Source organism: Pelodiscus sinensis, chromosome 1 (assembly GCF_049634645.1).
Source record: "Pelodiscus sinensis isolate JC-2024 chromosome 1, ASM4963464v1, whole genome shotgun sequence".
Classification (NCBI taxonomy): Eukaryota; Metazoa; Chordata; order Testudines; family Trionychidae; genus Pelodiscus; species Pelodiscus sinensis.
The window spans coordinates 311,360,270-311,383,538 of record NC_134711.1 but is presented as its reverse complement, the minus strand read 5'-3'; the positions used below and the strand labels follow the sequence as shown (position 1 = coordinate 311,383,538).

Sequence of the window (23,269 nt, the reverse complement as noted above, 5' to 3'; positions counted from 1 at the left end):
TTAATATACGAAAGGACTAGTTATAATAATGAAACTTGAATTCCTTGTTGTGATTTCCCTTTATACCTGTTCTGGTGCAACAGAAACTTAGGCACTGAGCAGGATCAGGCCCTAAGTGCTATATGAAGAGCAAAAACACATTAGTTGAGGAGGTGCCTGAAACCCCTGCAAAGAGCCAGCCCTCTCAATCCTAAACAAGCTCCCGTTATACTGAAAGGTGTTAATAGTTGCCATCAGAGAGATCTTGGATCTAAAGACCATCACTGACCTCATTAAAGCCAAATGGACATGACACGCACTCTGGGTACGTCTAGACTGCAGAGTTTTTCCGGGATACCAAGGGTATCCCAGAAAAGCTTGGCCATATCCAAGGAACACATCTGCTTTTCTGAAAAAAATTTCAGAAAAGTAGACGGGTTTTTTCGGTATCCCTATAAGCCTCGTTCTATGAGGAAGAAGGGCTGTTCTGAAAGAGGGTTTTTTTCCAACATTTGGCCCAGTGTAGATGGGCCAATTGTTGAAAAAGCATCTTTTGGAACAAAAGCTGAAAAAGATACGCAAATTGCAGTTCACAGTTTGCGTATCTTTTTCCAATAGAACTTTGTAGTCCAGACACAGCCTTTGTCAGGCTCAACAGAAAAAGCAATCAAGCCCAGTTATACAGTTAAAATTGTTGGGGACTATGGAGTTATCACCAAAAACACTAGGCCACAAGGCAGGCCTGAGCTAAACTATGAGTTCTAAAGGGTGAACACAGGGTAGGGTTGTCTAGTGCCCAGCTTTCGACTAGAAAGTTTGGTCAAAAAGGGGACCTGTACAGACGTCAAAAGTCTGGTTACCTTTGATGGAGGAGGCACAAGGTTATCAACTTGCACCAGCCCCTGCTCAGCCAGGGCCCTTCGTACATGCATCTTGTGAGTAGGGTTGCCAGATGGTTTAACCAAAAATACCAAACACCCGCCGCCCCCCAAAAAATAGGAAAGAAATTCTGGTGAGAAAAAAAAAGGACCCTGACAGCAGTTATTTAAAAAATTCAAAAATAAAAAATCAGCATGGCCCCTTTAAGAAGAGGCTTTTTTGTTGGCAGCCATCTTGTTTTTCTGTTCCAGCCACATGACAACCCCTTGCAGAACCAGGTAAGTGGGGTGAGGGAGCATCTGGGGGAGGCCTGGCAGGGGGGTCAGACGGCCTGGTGGGTGGCCTGGGGAGGGGGTGGAGGGAGTTCCAGGGTCTGGGCCTGGTTGCTGAGTGTGTCGTAAGGTTGCCAGTATTTTCTCAACTCAGCTAAATCCACTGGGGTTACCTTTATCTAATATTTTATTAAATTATCAAAAGAAAACATTTCCAGTTTAGTGAGACACAATTTTCCCTCACTGCAGTTATGCTGGCTTGACCTTGTCAGGTGGATACTTAACTAAATATTAAGCTGCTATAGCCTTATTTAAATTCAGAATAATTTTCATTGGGCTCAAGGTGAGGCTCACTGGTCTAACTCCTGAGATCTTCCTTAGCTGAGTTTTAAATAAATCTACCTCATTAGTGACTTTCCAGTCCTCCTATTTATAAGGCTAAATTGCATATCCTCATCAATATTGCTGTTGTTTCACACTTGACATATTCAAAACCGACTTAATACTCAGACACATTCTCATGTAACAGACTGACAATTGGAGATAGCATCCCCTGCTATCTCTTCCCACTTGGCGAACAGCTGATAGAATCTGTAGGTGTTTGTTAGTAGCTGGCCTTTTGAAATGCTGTGACAGCTGGGGTCTTTTAGCTTCTGTTCAGAAAGCAAGAGGATGGGTTTGAGCCTTCCCCAGGTGCAACTATTTTCTCCCTCAGTTGGAGAACAAACAGAAAATGCACAAAAACCAAGTACATGAACTAAAAGAAGAAAGTAGCAAATATGAGTGAGAGTTGCTATTGATAAAGGAAATTAAATATTACTTTCAGTGGGCTTTAAAGCTATGTTATTTTCAGGCCCACTGACAGTGTGGGGCAAAGAAGGCAGTTGCCCTGGGGCTTGGTGATTCAAAAGGGCTCAGGGCTCCCAGCCACTGCCAGTGCAACAGCAGCAGCGGTGGTGGCCAGAGCCCTGGGCCCTTCATATTGTCACTGGGTCCCAGCACAGTGCATTCTGGGTAGCACTGAGGGCTGCCTGGGAGAGGCTGGCCTCAGCCCCTCCAATTCTGCCCAAGTGTAAGGGGACTGTTACCCCTTACTAAAACTCTGTGGGAGTTTTTGGTTTGCCAGCTGCAGTATCTGAAGGGGAAGAGTTCATGAGACTGACTGACCCCAGAGACAATGGAAAGCAGCCAACACTCCAGCTCAGCCTGATTGACAGGTTGGACAGGCCAGTGAGGACAGTGAGAGGCCAGGCCCCGTCCTCCCTGTGAGCAGGGATTGTTCTGGGTGTCTCTGAGCAAGGAGAGAGCTGAGAGAGCAGTGTAAGCTGTGTGCAGAAGAAGTCCTGCAAAAGGAACAGAGAGCTGAGAGACAGCCCAAGCAAAGCAAGCTGTGTGCTGAGGGGCAGTTTTTGCAGCAGCTGAGCCAGACACACCCAGCTCAAGGAGTGCAGACCCTGTGTTGAGCAGCAGACTGGCAGTGCTCAGAGAGCCAAAAGGAACAGAGAAACAACAGAAGAAGCTAGAGACTGGCCACACAGCACAGCCTGCAGCTGGATGTGGTGAGCAGCTGGGAACTGCAAAGTGTGGGGAGAGGCTCTGGACTGGGAGAGGGGTCTGGCCACTTAGAGCTTGAGGCTGTGTGGTCACTGCCAGAGCAAGTGAGTCCAGCCTGCAGCCCCTCCCCCCCCCTGCAGCACATCCAAGACCTCTAAGGGGCTTCTAAGGAAAAGACTGTGGACTGTGCTTACACTCTGCAGACTGCTGTTTTGATGTCCCTGTGCTACAGAGCAGGGCTGTGTGTTCTCATTTAACCATTCTCATTGTTTCTTATTCTTTTCTCTTTAATCAGTTGATGTTTAATAAATTGTATTTGCTTTGAACCTTATGAAGTGATCACTGGGCCAAGAAGGCCTGCAGTGTAAAGAGAGCACCTCGGAGTGGGGACACCCTAACTCCTGCCCCTAGTGACTACAAGGTCAGGGATTAAGCCCCAGGAAACCTGTTGGGGCTTCGAGGGCTCTGCTACTCAGGAGAGTGGAGGGGGAGCCCTCAGGATCAGGGATTCCGTGGGGTAAAGGAAGTGGGAGCAGGGACTCAGATCCTTTCGCTGGTCCATTTCACCGGGGTGGTATAGAAGCCAGGAAAGTTCCCCACAATAGCGGGACCATTCCCCCGCTTACACAAGGGCACACAGCAAACCAGTAGCACAGCAGGGATAAAACCAAGAGCTGAGTCCAGTCTAATGCCTCAAATCAAGTTGGATTCTGTAAGGGTATGACTAGATCAGTAATAAAAGTTATAAAAGTTTCTACATTCCGAAATTAATTAATTAATTCTGTCAATGATACATGAACCAGAAGGTAATCCAGTCCACTCTCTACCATAGCTATATTCGTTTTACATAGGTATTAAGAACAACAAACCAAAAAAATGACTAAAAACTTTTTAAGTCAGTAAACTAAGCAGATAAGACTCTGACTACACACAGGTATCAGTATGGGTTAGTAATGAAGGGGCCAGATTTGCACACCCAATTTGCAGATCACAACAGCAATTTAAAACAAGTACATCCTACCTCCCAATCATGCAAGGTGCTAAATGACTCCTGGAAAGTGTTAGCTCAGCTTCTACCATACCATGTTCAAGTCTCTGAAGTGGAGCCTAATTTTCTGAGATACTGATAATATATAGCGAATTTATTTACATTTACATTTTATTCATTTTATTTAGAGTTGGCTCAGGACTTTTAAAATAGTAAGACTTTACTACTTTCAGCTGGAAGATAAAGGCACTTAAGACTCAGATCCTCAAAAGTATGAGATGCCTATCACTTACTGAAATCAGTGAGAATTAAGTGCCCTAAATACCTATGAAGTGCTGGGCCTAAGCACCTTCCAGGATCAGTTCTATGCTTGTAAAATGCAGAACTAACAAAATAACACAGAAAGAGCAAAGGAGAACCACTATATAAAATAAAATAATCTATTGAGATATTTTTCAATTTAACACCTCCTAAGTTTTGACAGACATGGTGTTCCAGAAAGTAAATTGCAATTTGAATTTCAAAAAAGATATAAGAAAAATATATATACATATGTTCACTTGATTAAAAACCACTCAAATCTCAATTTTTCAGGAATCTCTAACATCATCTTTCACGTTCATAGACTAAGAAGAAGAATTTATACCTGATCAGCTTATACTTGAGAAGTATAAGCTTATACACAATAGTGGAAAACTGATAAGCATATACCTGATAAGTATAAGCTTACATTACTACTATGAAGTACTGATAAAAGGAAGTATGTGCCAAGATATTTTATTTTTCTATGTATTTTATTCTTCTAAGCACCTCACTCTCCTTGCAGGATGGGAGCGGGGTGGGAGGAGGCTTTGCGTGCTTCCTGCCACCCCCAGGTCCTGATTGGCCTGGGGGTAGGAGGAGCGCATGAAGTCTCCTCTGGCTCTGCAAGGGGCTCAGCACTTAAAGTCAACCGCTAGCTGCTGCTCAGCTGGTGGTTGACTCTAAGTGCAGTGCTCTCTTGCAAGGCGGGGACAGGGAGCAAGAGACTTCATGTGTTCCCCCACCTGATGCCCTGATTGACCTGGGGGCAGCAGCGGGGAGCACGCGAAGTCTCCTGCCATGGCCAGGAGTGGGGGTACCTAGAGGGAACCGCCAGCTGTTCTGAACAGCTGGCAGTTCTCTTTGGGAGGGAGCCAAGAATTTGCAGATCCTCTACCCCCAGACCAATCAGGGTCTATGGGTGAGGAAGCACGGAAGTGTCCTGGTTCTGCCCCTTCCGCCTGAGGCCCCGCCCCTTCCACCTGAGGCCCCCGGTCAAAAATTAATGCCCATCCCTGAACTAGACAGACACAAGACATATCTTCTGTATAATTCCCTATCTTTACCTCTGAAGAAAAAAGGGTGAAATCTTGGCATCATTAAAGACAACAGCAAAACTTCCATTGACTTTAATGGAAATATGGTTTCACCCCAAGAGTTTGCTGAATTTAGTCAACAAGATGCTAATGAAAATATAAAGACATGGGAGCTGTCAATTGCTTTTTATTAAAACTCTGTAAATTAATATTTGGTTGGAAGTGGTAGGCCTGATACTGTCCTGTTATGCCAATGTAAATCCAAATTTACATCCCAGTAACAGAGAACAGAATCTGGCCCTTTGTATCTAGACCTTCACCCTTCCTTGGGTTTACTTAGCATAAGGCTAGAATATATAAATCCTTTTAAAATTAAGCCTTTGTAATTTCCCTCTCTAGAGGAAAAATACAAAAAACAAAGCAAGCCCTAATTCGCACTTCCATTGTTCCCAATTACCCAAAACCAAATAACACAGTTAAAAGTACTCTACAGGGGAAAATAATTTACATTAGCCTTTGAAAACATTTGTTATATTCACTTACTAAGAATTTTCCATTCAAAGCCCACTTGCACATGAATGCACACAGTGAATCCAGTTCTGAAAGATGAGGGTGGGTACTCAAATATTTCATGGGAGACACTCAGCACCTTGCAAACAGTGCTCATTTACAAATAGGGTACTCACTGGCATTCAGGTGATATATAGAGATTGTTAGGCTATAAATAATTTCTATGGCACTGTAAGTATAAAGGATACTGTATCATCTATCCAGAATGAATAACGGGGCTCAAAATCTAAAGGTACGAATGAAAACAACATAAAATACAGAGTATTATGACCACATACGTTGTTCCTGGACATTTAGGAAAAGGTGGGTGGTAGGACATAACATATTTTAATACTAATGGGTTAAACTCTACTATGGTACCTCTCTGCAAAGCCCTATAGAAATAAGTGGCAGCTGTACATACTTATCCCAGATGAGGATCTGATCCTGTGATTTTGTCATTGGCAGAGAATCATTTATATTATAGCATTGTATTTGTGATTCTTTATAGTATTAGTAGATAATAATACTAAATGTTATGGAGAGGAAGGATGGCCTTGTGGCTAAGGCAGTGGTAGAGGGTTCAATAGAGCTAGGTTCTCTTCCCAAATTGACCACATGCTTCCTTTGTGACCTTGGGCATGTCTGTTCATCATCTGTGAAATGGGGGCAATTCTGTTTTGTCTATTTGTCCAAAATCTTTCAGTATGTTTGTATAGGGCCTAGCAAATGAATTTCTGGTCTCAGTTGTAGCCTCTATGTATTATTGCAGTTCCATGGTTACTTTTTTCAGTTGTTTTACAGCTGGGATTCAACCACTTTGTTACATATGAAGAACACATGGTATCCCTGCTCCAAAATTACACCAGTAACTCTACTTTAAATGTCCTGGGTTTGTAATGTTTGTTTGGGAAATAATCCAACATCATTGTGATGTTTAACCTTTATATTACTGGTATGTTCTCAACCTTAGCTTCAGTTCAACTAAGTGTTATCCAGAAATAATAAATAAGAATTATTTTTATGGAATTTGGCTTTTCATATATTTATTTTTATTACTGAAAGGAATCACACAACTGAACTGTGGAGGGAGGATAAATGGTTATCCTTTAAAAAGCAGTAATCAAAAGAATGCTAACTTCAGTTTAATTTATTTCAATTGTACAATAAATCTTATTAACACTCATGTGATGAAGTGGGTTTTACCCATGAAAGCTCATGACTTAATATATTTGTTAATCTCTGAGGTGCCACACATCTGCTCATTATCAATAAATCTTAAATTGTCATAACAATCCTATGCAGTCCACACCATATTTATTTTTAAAAGTGTGTGCTAATACAATTACCTTGGATAAAGACCGTGAATGTTAAGTTTCAGCCTAGAGCAAATTTCTACAGCCAAGTTATAAATTCTTGTTCTTAATGAACATGCCAAGACAACCTTAACTTCAACGGTGAGACTGGTACTACTGTATCAATAGTGATGCTTTTGATAATGTAAACTCAGCTCTAAAGGCAGCACATTTTTTCTCTCTAATATGCATTTAATAATTTTTTCCTGTATGAATATCTTGAGGGAAATACAGATGTGAAATAACTGAACTGACCACAGATAGGATAGGCAAGGTAGGCTAGAGTGGGCCACACAAGTGGCATTCCTTCATGTCAGTGGGCTGCAAAATTATTGTAACCAAGATGGCCTCCTGGAATAGGGTAGTTTTGCTAACTGTGCTTATTTGCTAAGAATTGCCAAGTGAACTGAAGTAGCACTTTGATTGGACACAGAGTGAGTGCACATCTCTCACGGTCAAAAATACACCTCTAACTGGACAGAAACCAATGGAATCTGGCAATCCTGCATGGGCAATGGTAAAAAATATATCTCACAGCCACACATAGATTTCGATAGCTGCATGTGGCCCATGAGCCACAGATTGCCCACCACTGATATAGACCAAACTGTAGATAATGCTTTTGGATAACGTAATGTATATCTTACTAACACCTGAATTATAGTAATAGAAATGTAGTAGTGTTAGTCTGGTCTAGCTGAAACAAAAAACAGGACTATGTAGCACTTTAAAGACTAACAAGGTGGTTAATTAGGTGATGAGTTTATTAGGTGATGGTTTATTTTGTGGGCCAAACCCACTTCCTCAGATCAAATAGTGGAAGAAAATTGGTATGACCATATATACCAAAGGATACAATAAAAAAAAATGAACACATATGAAAAGGACAAATCAAATTTCAGAACAGAGGGGGGATGAGGGGGAGAGGTAAATGTCTGTGAGCTAATGGTATTAGAGGTGATAACTGGGGAAGCTGTCTTTGTAATTGGTAAGATAATTTGCGTCTTTGTTGAGACCTAGCTGTAAAATGTCAAATTTAAGCATGAATGACAGTTCAGAGGATTCTCTTTCAAGTCTGGTGTTAAAATGTCTTTGAAGCAGGATGCAGGTAGTTAAGTCCTTGAGACAATGCCCTTTCTGGTTGAAATGGCAAGAAACGTTTTTTTTCTTCATGATCCTGTCTAATATCTGTTTTGTGTGCATTGATTCTTTGGTGAAGTGTCTGAGACATTTGTCCACTTTTCATAGCAGACGGACACTGCTGGCACGATAGCATAAATTATATTTCTGGATGAGCAGGAATATGTGTTCTTGATCTTATAACTGAATTGGTTAGGTCCAATAATTGTATCAGTAGAGTGAATATATGGACAAAGCTGGCAATGGGGTTTGTTGCAAGGGAAAGTTCCAGGGTTGGTATTAGTGTGGTATGTCCTGTGGTTGTTGGTAAGAATCATCCTGAGGTTAGATGGTTGTCTATAGGAGACTATGGGTCTGTCTCCCAGAGCCTCTCGGAGTTTAGTATCCTGTTCTAGTATAGGTTGTAGTTTATTGATAATGTGTTGGACGGGTTTAAGTTGGAGGCTGTAGGTGATGACAAGTGGTGTTCTATTGTTGGTTTTCTTGGGTCTGTCTTGAAGTAGATGGTTTCTGGGTATTCATCTGGCTCTTTCAATTTGTTTTATTATTTCTCCGGGTGGGTAGTTGTGATTTATAAATGCTTGGTAGAGATCTTGAAGTTTCTGGTCTCTGTCAGTGGGATTAGAGCAGATGCGGTTATATCGAAGGGCTTGGCTGTAGACAATGGATTGTATGGTGTGTTCTGGATGGGAGCTGGAGGCATGTAGGTAACTATGAGTGAGTGAGTTTTCTGTAGAGAGTGGTGTCTAATTTACCATTGGTGATGTGTACTGTGGTATCCAGGAAATGGATCTCTTGTGTAGAATGGTCCAGGCTGAGATTGATGGTGGGGTGTAGGTTGTTAAAATCTCTGCAGAATATCTCCAGTGTTTTTGGCCATGGATTATAGTCTTTATTTAAAGGTCTCTGAGATTGCTTTGTAATCTCAGGGTACTTTCCTTGCTCCCAACTGGTAATATCAGTTGCAATGAGAGAAGAGTCAGAGACTTACATATGTTGGTCACAAATTAAAATAATTGATAAGCCTGTTTCTAGAAAATTGTGGAAAACATTTCATACCATGTTTTTTTCATGGGGCATCATAAGGTAGAAAGGACAAGGGAGAGAAGAATCCCTTATTGCATTAGAATGATGGTGTTTCCTTCCTGAGCGATTAAATATGTATGTCATAAATTTAACAAGGGGAAAAGGAAACTTTGGAGCTGATGGTAGGAATACAATGACCCAGCAAAGAATGAATAACATTACATTACAGCAATCTTTAAAAACAAAGTTAGGATAAGTACTTTAAAAAAAATCCCCATTAACATTATTATCCCAGATAACGTAAGAACGGCCATACTGGGTCAGACCAAATGTCCATCTAGCCCAGTATCCTGTCTTCCAACAGTGGTCAATGCCAGATGCCCCACAGGGAGTGAACACAATAGGTAATCATCAAGCAGACCCTCCCCTGTCACCCATTCCCAGCCTCTGACAGAGGCTTGGGATATCATTCCTACCCATCCTGGCTAATAACCATTGATGAACCTAACCTCCATGAATGTATCTAGTTCTTTCTTGAACCCTGTTAAAGTCCTGGTCTTCACAACCTCCTTTGACAAGGAGTTCCACAGGCTGACCATGTGCTATATGAAGAAAAATGTCCTTTTGTTTGTTTTAAACCTGCTACCTATACATTTCATTTGGTGATCCCTAGTTCGAATGTTATGGGAAAAAGTAAATAACTTTTCCTTATTCACTTTTTCCACGCCAGTCATGATTTTATAGACCTCTATCATATCCTCCCTTAGTCTCCTCTTTTCTAAGATGAAAAGTCCCAGTCATTTTAATCTCTCTTCATATAGGAGAGTTACAAGGGAAAGAAGGGAATCATTTTAATGGCTTAGTTTTCAAAACCACACACTAGCCACCTGGAATGCCTATGGAATCTATCAATCAACAAGATTTTATTAATAGAAAAGTCTTTAAACTGAGAGAGACTGCAGAACTCACTTTATGGTGTATAGAGCTATTTATTTTATTTTACAGTGTGTGTCTGCACAAGAGAGAAAGAGATATACTTATTAAGCAAAGGAATAAACCTCATGAGAGGGCAGATACTTCTAAACAGAACCATTTATTTATTATGTGTTTAAAGAGAGAGATTAATTTCAGGAAAGACTGCACTAGTACTTATTGCTTTAGAACAAACCAGGATATGTACATTTCAGTTCTGCTGAACAACATGCTAGTTTGAAAATACTTTTCACAGAACACAGGCACTTGAACTATGTGAGACACCATCTCTAAGAGTATATAATTCATTAAAATTGCTTCTAGTAAGGTAAATCTGAACACAAACATCTGAATTCCCTCCAGACGGAAATGTTTATCAATGCACAAACTCATTATCCAATACAAGTTAATAGCTATGAAAACGGGCGTTCCTCAGGATTTTCCACTTTGTTACAAAATATCATTCATACAGATGAACTGAAGAGAGATACATTGAAGCCCCAGTGTCCCAAAGGTTTTACCTATCCCAATTAAACAGAATAATATTCAGAACACCTGTAGAGCCCTCCGAGTGTTTCAGAAAGGTAAGTGAACATTATTCTCCCTGTCTCACAAAGATGGGGAAGGTGAGAGGCAGAGTAGTTAAAGGCAGGTTTTCAAAGATGCTGAAAATCCCCAGCTTCCATTGAATTCAGACCTCTGCTGGTCTGCAGCTCTACTGCAAGCCTAGGAGCTATTGTAGTGCCTGTGGTTGATGGTACTCCTCCTATGCAGCCTTTTGCTCAGTTAGATTCCCCTTTTCTCAGAATCACGAGCCATATACCTGCCTTCTTCTTCCCAGCCAATGGCACAGCAGAGATTGAGTGCAGTGCCTCATAGGATGCAAGGGCATGCACCAATTCCACTGCCTTTTCTGCTCACGTGCCCGTCCCCCCGATCTTGCTATTTCCTAATGGCAGGTGTCACAGAGAGGGAATTTTGTGTTGAGAGTAAAAGGCCAACAAGCATTGTGGACTCCAAGTCAGGAAAAAGCACTGAATTCTCCTTAAGCTTCCGGATGGGGACAGGTGAATTCAATAAATAAATTAATAAAAACTGCTGTGAAAAACAAAACAAACACAAAACTGAGAATATGCCATTGTAATTAATGTAGCTAACACAAATAAGGAAGAGGCATCCCTCGTGTCCCCACTTTTCTATTCCTTGTTTTTTCTTCTTCTTCTCCCTTAAATTACACTTAGCCTAGGCTCAACAACACAACAGCGTCTACTTGGAGAATCTCTTGAATAATGTCACAATCAACAATGCTAAGGCTTGTTCTGATACTGCAGGGAGGGAGATCCCCAACTAATTTTGCAACACAGGATACTCAACAGCATGTGATATTTTGCTATCCTTGCATCTGAACATGCCTAGAAAATAAGCTAAGGTTCACTTTCTTCCTCTACAGTGAGCCCCTTCTAGAGTATTTTACAGTCAAACACCAAAAATCCTTTGAAATAAATGACAAAATGAAAATGCAGTGACAGCCACCCTTAGGCAATTCCCATAATTAAGATTCTCAGCTTTAAAAATTTGTCAATTAAGGACATTGTGAAGTCACAGAAAGCCTGTGTTCACTTAAGCCCTCTTCTCTGCAGATGGTGAGTGGCCCAACAGAATCAAAAGTCCTAAAAAATAATCATCAAATTCAAAAAGAACATGAAATTGTGCAAAGCAAAGGTGGCAAGCTATTACATAACAACAGTGCTGCCAGATCAACTGTATGATACAATATATTGGGAAGTAGCTCTGAAAAGAAGACACTATGTTTTTTTTAATAAAAACTGCTCTGATAAACAAAAACACAAAACTGAGTATATGCCATTGTGATTAATGTAGTTAACACAAATAAGGAAGAGGCATCCCTCTTGTCCCCACTTTTCTATTCCTTGTTTTTAATTCTTCTACCTTAAAGTACGCTCAGCCTAGACCCAACAACACAACAGCATCTACTTGGAGGCTTGTTCTCCTTTGCTGATCTGTTCCTTACAAGTCTACACAGTAGTTAACAGAGTTTGTCATCATTTAGAACAAAATCTGCTTTAGAGAAAATAATACAGAAGTGCAAGGGATTCAACAATTTAAAACACTATTCCCTACCTCAGGCAATGTGATGACTACCACCTCATAAAGCTGTAAACAGAAAACACTGACCAATTTATACTATGTCAAGCTTGCCCTGTTTTTATATTTCTAAACTGTTGTTTACATTTGATTCCCAATATTTAATTTAGCTTATTTAATACAAACAAATTATCAGAAACTTAAACAGCAGGACAGATCGACATTTATAAGACAGACAGACTTGACAGGCCAGATGATGAATGGTGGAACAAAATACTAAATTATACAAGAGAAAGTACTTCTTGTAGTTTACTATATACAAGTTATACATATGGCAGTACTTAGCTAATTTCATTGCACTCAGATACAACCTTTTTAACCAATCTAAAGCACACATGAAGCAGCATCTATATAAGGCATCATAATATTATTCATAACCTTTGGATTCTATATCCAAAATAATATAGATACACATTACCCAGGTGAAATCTAAATTGTTAAACTGTATCGTAATGGTTATTTTATACCCAAAGGGTCTAAATATAGTACTGTTGGAGCCATAGTGACCTTAACCAACAAATATTAAAAACAAAGGCAATGAATTCAGGCCCTCAGTTTTACTTTTCCTGACAATAGGCAGACGTGATCTTTACAGAATCTGTCCCTGCATACCTCTGATTTAATAACAGACAAGACGGGGATAAGCAGGCAAAGATCAATAAAATAAAAATAGGCTTTATATTATGATGAATCAAAAGGCAAATACTAAACCCCTATGGTCATACAAATATTGCTGTTTAAGGAAACAGCAAACCAACAGCCAAAAAGCCAGTCACTGGCACCAGTGGAAAATAAATCCAATGGGTTGTCAAGCCATCAAGTTTTGATCTGAAATACCTAGAACACTAATCATCTCTCTCCATCTGCCATACTCCCATACTTGTAGTGCTCAAACTGGCACTCCTCTAGATGAAAGGCAAGAGCAATCAGCTCCTTGACTAAAATATGCTTCATTCTATTGGTCTGCCAGAGCTCAGATCCATTAATCTTCCAGACCCACTGCAAAAACCAGTTTGTTTTCCAAAGCTTTTGAGGATGAACGGGATGGGAATCTCATGTAGGCAGCTTAGAGCAGTATTAATGAGACAGTGGGCCAGATCCATAGGAGGCATAAATTGGCATAGTAGCTGTGAGGTATTGGGTTGGTCCAACTCTCTCACCCCCAGGCCAACATCACTTTTCATTCTCTACCCAAAAAGTGGGGAAGGCTATCTAGAACAGAAATAGGGAAGATTTATCATGTGTTGCCACAACCTCACTATCTACAGAGGGCAAAGAAGGCACCTCCTGAAAAAGATATTGTATGGTCCAGTGGTTACAGAACTAATCTAGACTTGGGAAACCTGTGTTCAAGTACCTGCTCTGCTTCAGAATTGCAATGTGGTCATACACAAATCACTTAGTTTTTCCATGTTTCAGCTTTCTATTTCTAAAATGGGAATAAAAGCACTTCCCCATCTCACAGTGGTTTTGAAAGGACAAATGTATTAAAGATTGTGAGGCACTCAGACATTCTGGTGATTGAGGGTCACATAAGTACCTTAGATACATTATCAGTTCTGAGATAATCCTTTTCTCTGCAGAGAGACTAGGCTGCAATAGTGATTTAAATCTCTCTTCTCCAGGGCTGCAGAAAGGAAAAGATCATTCTTCCACGCCCAGAAGTAGTACAAAGTCCGGGAAAGGCCTGCTGGCTAAAGTCAACAGTGTGATACTGTTGCAAAAAAAAGCAAACATATCTCAGAGCAAGAAACAAGAAGTAATTCTTCTGCTCTACTCTGCACTGATTAGGCCTCATTTGGAGTATTGTGTCCAGTTCTAGGCACCATATTTCAAGAAAGATGCGGAGAAATTAGAGAAGGTCCAGAGAAGAGCAACAAAAATTATTAAAGGTCTAGAAAACATGACCTATGAGGGAAGACTGAAAGAATTGGGGTTAAGTTAAGAAAAGAGAAGACTGAGAGGGGACATGATAGCTGTTTTCAAGTATCTAAAAGGGTGTTAGAAAGGAGGAGGGAGAAAAATTGTTCTCCTTGGCCTCTGATTATAGGACAAGAAAGAATGGGCTTAAATTGCAGCAAGGGAGGTTTAGGTTGGACATTAGGAAAAATTTCCTGTCCGTGTGGTTAAACACAGGAATAAATTGCCTAGGGAGGTTGTGAAATCTCCATTGCTTGAGATATTTAAGAGCGGATTGGACAGATGTTTATCAGAATTGATCTAGAACCATGCTTGGTTCTGCCGTGAGGGCAGGGGACTGGACTCATTTACCTCTCGAGGTCCCTACCAGTTCTAATATTCTGTGATTCTGTGATTCTAAAGTATCAGTTTCTGGCAGACCATGAGTGGAGCATGCTAATTATTTCTCTATTAGCTATGCCTCTGGACTCTGAAGAGCTAATGCAATGTCTGTCAAATCACCAAATATGACCACACTGTGAGAATAGCTGTGGCAGCAGTAAAATGAATAACGCTTCCTGACTCAGAGTTTAAGTACCACAGCGCAGAACATTTGGAAAAGGTGTCCATTTTGCATCCAGACCCTAGCATGCAGCAAACTGAAGTCCCAATGGTTCTACACATCAAAAGAATTCTGAGTAAATCCTACCAGACCAGAGTTTCAGCAATCTAACTTCAAAAGTACATCATTCAGATCTAGCAAAAGTATTTATTTCTGCAGTTCTCTGAACACTGTTGCACACTGGCACTGTTCAGAGCACAGAGACTTATCCTTCAGTCTCTCAAATCTTTGTAAAAGTCTCAAACTTACGGTAGAGTGTTGAATGGGTATCCAGGCAGGTGCTTCGACTGAGCATTTGTGGGAAGGGCATCTGCCATGGTTCTGCTGCAAATAAGTGAAAATGGCATTATACACAATACAGTATGTGCTGCAACACCTATGCACAAGGAGCTCCATTAAAAATGGATCATCAATCTTATATCTGCATTTCCCCGCATTTGCTAATACATAAGGATACGTCTACACTTGCTCCCTAGTTCGAGCTAGGGATGCAAATGTAGCAGCCTGAAATTGCTAATGAAGCGGGGATTTAAATATCCTGTGCTTCATTAGCATAATCTCGCCCGCGCATTATTCAAAAAATGAGGAACAACGTTAGTTCAAACCAAGGGGTTTGATTCGAACTAACACATCCAGGAGAGCACTTCCTGGTTTGAATCAGCTGTTGAGTGGAATAACATGCCGGCGAGATTATGCTAATGAAGCTTGAACTAGGGAGCAAGTGTAACGTACCCCAAGAGACCTTTCAGAGTGGTTTGTCAGGGCCATGTGTGGGAAATTAGACAGGTAGTTCTCATTTTTAAAAAAGTATTGACATTAGTTTTTTGTGCATTTCACAGTTCAGAGGAGGCACACATGCTTCATCCACTCTGAACCTGAAACAATGACCATTTAGAATTGAAACCCTTCAAACAACAAGGACACCAGCCTTAGGCAGTAGTTAAGCTTTAACTTTTAACTCCCATCGTCACAAGAGGCTGCATGTCTCTCCATGCAAGTCTACCAATGATAATTCTAGCATGGAACACCATCACCAACCTAGCTTTCCAGCGGACGTGTCTCTCCACCAATTTCTCTAGCGGCTTATTGTGTGGCTCAGCAGAAAGCTAGGGCTTCCTGCCCAAACTGGCTGGTGGGCAAAGCCAAGAAAAAAAGAACAAAGCAACTCTCCCAGTAATATGATATGTCACTACCACACTTCCCTAAAACCTGACTGCAGGAACAAAACAACAAGGAGTGACTTTAAACTCTGGTTTCCCACACAGAAGTCCAATCCACTATCACTGAGGCCTTTGGACAGCTCTCCCTGTCATTTCTCCTGCATTTGTTGTGATTCATTTACATTCTACTTATGGTTCCACACTCTGGCAGACGAATTAAATCTAATCATACAGTAGTGTGGTCAGAGACCCGGAAGAAAATTTCAGAATAATTTTGGGGTTTCCCACCTGTATTCTTTGCTTTCCATACAAGAATCAAGCTATTATTTATCTGTATAAATTGGAGGGCTCATGTAATTATGAGTTGCAGAAACACAGAGATTCAGATACAATGCAGGACAACATTTCCTTTCATTTACAGCTTAAACCAGGTATACTGCAAGCAATTAAACATATTTTTTCACAGTGAGAACACAATCTCTGTGGGCAGTAAGCGATTTAGACTTCATGTGGTTTTCTGCTTTGAGCCTGATGTGAGCACATTAACTAATTGTGCTATATTAGGAACTGTACTTTGTTCTTTACCTACAAATAATAAAAGTTTTACACGATAAATACTTCTCAAGCAAAGAAGTACAAGTCTCAGTTTCTGATACATATTTCCCAAATCTCCAACCTGTTGATTACCGGTTTCTATATTTTCACATATACCTCAAACACACGGTAAAAGGAGAGACAGATTGCCAGCAAGAGGCTATTTACAATTAAATAATAGCTCTGAAAAATGTTCTTTAGTGGAAGCTGAAAAATGTCACCATTATTATAGCAGTAATAGCCTAAGGATGTGTTTTTACCTCCTAAAAGTAGAGGTGTGACTATAATAGCATATAATGTAACCTAATAAAATTAATAAAGCCTCAGATAGACTTTTATATATCTGATTGATTAGAGACACTGTCAAGCTTTATGGGATTTTTCCTCTTTAAAAGTTGCAGGTTTTGATTCTTTGATCACTATAGCGGCACATGCAGGAACAAAAATGACAACTTACTCAACACACAAATTTCAGGTACTCATATCTTTAAAAGAATCAGACACATGTTTTCTATATGAAGTTTATCATAAAACCTTGTTTTTAGAAGCTCAGGACTTAAAAATACCTGTTGGGCAGAGACCTATTAAGGAAAATTTCAACCACAAAGACAAATGTTTCAGACAGTAGTTTACATCAGCAAGCACTAGGAAGTAATGAAACTTGTTCTGCAGTCTTAACCACAGAAGATATTACCTGCACTTCCATAGAAGCCAGTGGGGTTTTGCTACCATAGGGTTCAGGATCAGGTGAACTCCAACCACTATCCAATGGTACACAAAGAAGGTGATGAAAACCCAAGATGTCAAATACTGTCTGTTCCATCTAGTTCAACGGAGCAAGGATGTGTGTGGTTTAACATCTATATTTATTATTAATTTTGATGTAGATTAAACTCATAGGCTGAGCATTGGTATGTGAGAAAGCAAGTTCAAATAAGTAAGTTTTCTATTTGGACTGGAATGCGGCAAGGTGTGTGGGAATCTTTGGCCAGCTTCATCCTTGAGACAGACAATATTTAAGGGTGGCTGTGGTCCTAGAAGAAGATCCTTTAGGTGACCTGCTCCCCATCTATTTAAAGTCTTACAACTATGGAATGACATCTTAAGCTTGTATTCATGCATAGGGAGCCAGTAGAACATAAAAGGAGCTAACTGTTCTTTGAGTGACAGCTCAAGTCCATTCCATGTAGGTGTGGGTGCGCTTCATGCATGCAGCATCAGAACATTTTCCCTTAGCAGTGTCCCTTGAGCCAGCAGGGGAGCCCCCTGGCTAATACAGGCAGTCCCCGGGTTACGTACAAGATAGGGACTGTAGGTTTGTTCTTAAGTTGAATTTGTATGTAAGTCGGAACTGGTACATATTGTAGGGGAAACTCTAGCCAAACATTTCTCCAGAGCTCAGTTTTAGTCTCCCACACCTCACTTCCCTCAGTCCTTTATTCTCAAGCTGAGGTGTCTGCTGAGAAAAGCCACTCCGCGTCTCCCTTGTCTGCTGTGGGGGAGCGCTAGCTTCGCGTCTCCCTGGTCTGCTGGGGGGAAGCAGCTAGTGCGGGGTTGCCTCCCCCCGTTTGTAAGTAGGGATCTGATGTAAGTCGGATCCATGTAACCCGGGGACTGCCTGTATATACCCCTGCCGGCCCTCAACCCTCTTAGTTCCTTCTTACCACTCATGACAGTCATTGGAACGTGCTTCACTCTTGCTCTACAAGCGCCTCTTAGCAGTTCTTCTTTGCTGTTCAGTTCGTTGTTAAAAGTTTTCAGTTTTTTAATTTCTTATCTGGTAGTTAACAGTAAAGCAGTAGTTAACTGTAGCACTTAGGGTATGTCTACACTACCCCACTAGTTCGAACTAGCGGGGGTAATGTAGTCATCCGCAGTTGCAAATGAAGCCCAGGATTTGAATTTCCCGGGCTTCATTTGCATGAAGCCGGCCGGCGCCATTTTTAAATGCCGGCTAGTTCGAACCCCATGCTTCGCGGCTACACGCGGCACGGAGTAGCTAGTTCGGATTAGGCTTCTAATCCGAACTAGCTGTACTCCTCGTGGAAGTAGGCTTCTAATCCAAACTAGCTACTCCATGCCACGTGTAGCCGCGCGGCACAGGGTTCCAACTAGCCAGCATTTAAAAATGGCGCCGGCCGGCTTCATGCAAATGAAGCCCGGGAAATTCAAATCCCGGGCTTCATTTGCAACTGCGGATGACTACATTACCCCCGCTAGTTCGAACTAGCGGGGTAGTGTAGACATACCCTTAGCGAGTAGTTCTTAGACATGGGGCTCACTCTGTGTCCCCAACATGCCTAGGCCCCAAAGCTTCAAGCCCTACAAGAAGTGCCAGAAGCGTATGCCCCATTGGTACTCCCACGAAGCCTGCCTCAAAGTGCCTTGGTGAAGCCCACTTGTCTGAGGAATGTAAGATCTCCAAAGGCTGCAAACCAGGCCCTAAATGGGAAAGGGAGTCTTGTCTCAAGATTATCCTCATGGGGGTGGCCCTGCACCCTGGGCTGGCATCTGACCCAGAGCACACTGGCTTCAGTGCGGGAGGCACTGAGCCACTCACACACCTCTCCAGTGCCTCACAGGTCTCGGTACCAGTCTCAGTCCTCAGTGGCACAGAAGAGGAGACCTAGTTGGGGCAGGTCTCCTTCAAGGCATGTGCCCTCAGGCGGGGAACGTGATACCAGCAAGCACGGCACCCGGACCATCGCAGTCGAGTCGGCACAGCTCCAGCCTATGCTGAGACCCTAGTCCAATGGTGCATCTCCCAAAGCCTTCCACTCCAGACACCTTCGAGATGACGAGGGACCTGATTGAGTTGACATTGTCCCCAACCTCGGTATCGGGTCCGGCTAAGGAGCATAACACTAGACAGCACCGGGCCTCAACCACGGTACCCATCACTCCAGTCCTGGAGGAGAGAGAGCATCACTGCTCCACCATGGCACCGTTGTCTTCAACCCTAGTGTTGGGCGCAGTACTGCCCCTGGTGACAGCACTAGCCCCAGCTTCCACCTTGACCCTGGCACCAGCACCAGCACCAGCCCCAGAGTTGGTACCACAGTAGGGGCCACATGCAGCACTGACCCGGGTGCTAGGCCCCTCAGAAGTACCACCGAGTGGCCCAGCACCACTTCCAGCCTTGCCTCCATCTCCTCCTCAGCACTGGGGGAAGCCTGAATCCATGGCTCACCACACACCACACTGGGGGTCGCCAACTGCCTCTGCCACCACACTGCCCTGGTTGACATCTGAATACTCGACTGACTCAGAGACGGAATCAGTTTGGTCTTTGTGGGGTTCCAGATGAAGGTCACAGCAGTGATTTTATTCCCACAACTGGTCCTGGTACATAAGTATGTTGGCACATCTGCAACACCACCAGCAGCAGCCCTGGCTACAGCCTACCCCGGTGCCAAGGGTGCAATACTCTTGGTCCCCACAGCTCCAGGCCCCAGCTCAGTGGCCTTTTTGGACACTCTGGGCTTATCACCAAAGCCAGGGCACCAGGCCCTTCTAGGCCGGTATTGGTCTACTCCAGGCCCAGGGCTCCTCCTTTGGTGACTCCACTGACCCATTTCCCGACATCGGGACAATATGCCTGGGCCTGTAGCAGAGAGAGGTTGTCCATCTGTTGCTCAGCCCTCTACGGTGGCCACGTCAGTGGCTTTCCAGGCTCCCTCGCAGATCCCTAACTGGATGGTGGTGTCACAACAAGGCCTTTGGTGGGGCCCTTCCTTCCATGACTGCTATGGACTCTAGGTCCCATCAGGACCTCCTCCGTTGCCTGGCCCAGAGTCTGGGGGAACAGGCCAACATAGTGTTGGAACATTTGAACCCTACGGTTGATGTCCTACAGTCCAACACCCCCACCAGTGTTGCCTTACCCATCAACAAGACTGTGACGAAGATCACAAAGGCCCTCTGGCAAACCCCGACTACTATTCCACCGACTGATAAAAAGGCTAAGCAAAGGTACTTTGTACATCAGGAGGGGAACAAACACCTCTTCTCCCACCTGTTCCCAAGATCCCTATTTGTCCAGATGGTAAACCAAAGGGACAGTCAAGGCCAACCGAGTGCCATGCCAAAAAATAGGGATGCCAAAAAAATGGACCTCCTGGGCAGGAAGACCTATGCCTTGGAAGGCTTATAGCTTTGTATAGCAAACCAGCAGATCCTGCTGAGTTGCTATTCATATAATAAATGGACTGCTATGGAGAAGTTTTCTGAAGTGCTCACCAGGGACTCCCAATTGGAGTTCAGGTCCCTTTTGGAGGAGGGCAGGCTAATTTTCCGAGCTGCTCTACAAGCTGCCCTAGACGCCACAAATGCAGTGGCCTGCACCATGGCCATGGAACTGGTCTTATGCCACAGCTCATGGCTACAGGGATCTGGAGTGTCTCGTGAGCTCAGACTGCTATTCAGGACCTCCCCTTCAAAGGGCCGTCCCTGTTCTCTGAACAGATTGATTAGCATCTGCATGGCCTTAAAGATACTCGAGCCACCCTAAAGTCCCCCAGCTTCCCAGAGATGTTCCCTCTTGCGTGGGAACCCTTCTAGGCCTGCCCAACAGGGTGCAAGATTGGATTTCCCTCATCGTATGGGGAGAAATGGGAACAGAAGGAATAATAGGTTCCATTCCCACCCTGCCTCAGATCAGGGCCAGGGACCCTCTAACAAGCCCCAGGAACTGCATCAAGGCTTTTGAGGGTATGCCCAAGGACAGCCTACTAGCCTCCCCCTTCCAGTTCTGGGATTGTCTGTGCCTGGGAGTGCATTACCTTGAACCAATGGGTCCTAGAGATTGTGGGGAGGGGATAGTCTATCCCCTATCTTTCCCCCCTCCCCAGCCATCCCCCTGCCCTGTCCCTCTTCAGGGACCCCTCTCACAAGTATCTCCTCAGGGACAAGATACTGCAGCTCTTGAGACTGGGAGCAGCCAAAGTGGTCCCCCAGGAGTTCATGGGCACGATTTTTTACTCCTGGTACTTCCTGGTTCCCAAGGCAAAGGGGGGGGAGGGTGTTTACCCATCCTAAACCTCAGGGAACTCGATGCCTTCATCACCAAGGCCAAGTTCAAGATGGTGAGTGACCCTAGAGTCCATTATCCCATCCCTCATTCCTGGAGACTGGTATGCTGCTCTCAATCTAAAAGATGCCTACTTCCATAGTTCCATTGCCCCTCACCACAGACGGTTCCTGTCAGCCGACGGTCAGGGCAGTGTGTGTGTGTATGTTTCCGAGAAAAGGTTTAACGTCCGTGCCTTTACTGCTAGGATCGGGGTCCCATCGCAGAGGGTGGCCAGCAGGCCAACAGACGCCCCGTTATATAGGAAGAGCTTATTACATCTTAGATTTCAGCTGCTAGAATTTCATAATTCCTTCGCAGCGGGCAGCCTTGAGGAAAGACTGAAAGATGCCCCAGTGGATCCTGTCACCTGGGAGTGACACAGATCCAAACGCCCAAGCTCTTCCTATAACTGTCCCTTTAGACCGGCTGAAGTTCTTTTAAATTGTGCTTGGTTCTGTTACAGCAACTGAAGGAGGCAGGTTAAAGCTTAAACAGTTACAGGTTTATTAAAGAAGCTTATAAATCATATGGTTGCAATGGCTATTGTTCTATTTCTTAACTATTAGCAAAATATAGGTCTTAAAAATGGTTACAAAGAAGATAAAGATAGAAAAATAGAAATAATGGTACCAAGTAACAGCTTACTCTTTCTATGTGTACACTTAAGACAGAGGACCACATCCAGGTACCATTTTTACCCCCTTCTGTGCCTCTCGACTCCAGCATGTCAGGCCAGGGCCGGTCCCTCAATTCCTAGGAAAGACGAAAATACGAGGTGGGCGTCCCCATAGAACCTCGGGAGGTCAAACACCTAACCCCACCAGCAGGTAGAGGGTAGAATGACACTCAAAGTGAGTGTATGCTGGGCCCATCTTATATACCCATGGGGTCACGTATTTCTCTTTCTTATCTGTAATGCCAATTGATGCTGTTCTGTCTGCTGTGAGACCAGTTCTTACAAGGAAATTGTGAACTTAATTTACACTTGTAAGAGAGATTTGAGGTGATTAAATTTTGAAGTACTGGACATTGTTTTCTCAGTGGGAAATTCCTCTCGGGGACTGTGTGTGTGTTCGAATCAACATAGGTGCCAGCCGGTGGCAGTCTCACATATCCTGATCTCTCCTCATATCTATGTTTCAGCTTCTCAGGATCAGATGAGCCAGCATAGACTATGCTGATATTATTGCTCCTTCTCTGTCCTGTATGCTTCAGAGAGGCAAATAAGATGGATGATATGGGGTTAGTCTGTCTGGCCACAGTTCCTCTGCTTTATGGTTGGCCAGGACATTTACTAGTTTATGGCCCTCCTCTACAACCCCTTGGGTGTTCACAAAATGCACAAAAAGGCTGTAGTCATCACCATCCTGAGAAAGTGGCACATCCAAGTGTTCCCTTACCTGGATGACTGGCTTGTCCAGGGCCTCTCCTCAGAACAGGTGCTGGCCCACATTGTCCTGGTACAGGAACTCTTCTGAGAACTGGGTCTTCTACTCATCATGGCCCTGGTTCCCACTCATGTCATAGAGTTTGTGGGCGCTTGGCTGGACTCAACATTGGTCATGGCCTCCCTGCCCAGGTCACGTTTTCTGGCTATTAGAGAAGCCATCATGACCACGTGTGCGTTCCCAATGACAAACAGTGAGGAATTGCATGTGCCTGCTGGGACTCATGACTGCCTGCACTTATGTGATCCAGCACTCCAG

At 43.2% G+C, this 23,269-nt stretch overlaps 1 protein-coding gene across 16 annotated transcripts in view; it reads right to left on the bottom strand.

Moving 5' to 3' along the window:
* Window positions 1-23,269, bottom strand: part of DLG2 (discs large MAGUK scaffold protein 2) — a 1,555,116-nt gene that overhangs the window by 1,247,767 nt on the left and 284,080 nt on the right. For 11 of the 16 annotated variants that reach the window (XM_075919432.1, XM_075919430.1, XM_075919421.1 and 8 more), the window contains one exon: window positions 14,988-15,062. The exons of 3 other annotated variants lie outside the window; for them this stretch is intronic. In XM_075919432.1, coding sequence (XP_075775547.1) covers window positions 14,988-15,062 — 75 coding nt within the window. The remainder of the gene's footprint in view (window positions 1-14,987; window positions 15,063-23,269) is intronic. 2 more of the 16 variants (XM_075919422.1, XM_075919424.1) reach the window with 1 other exon arrangement.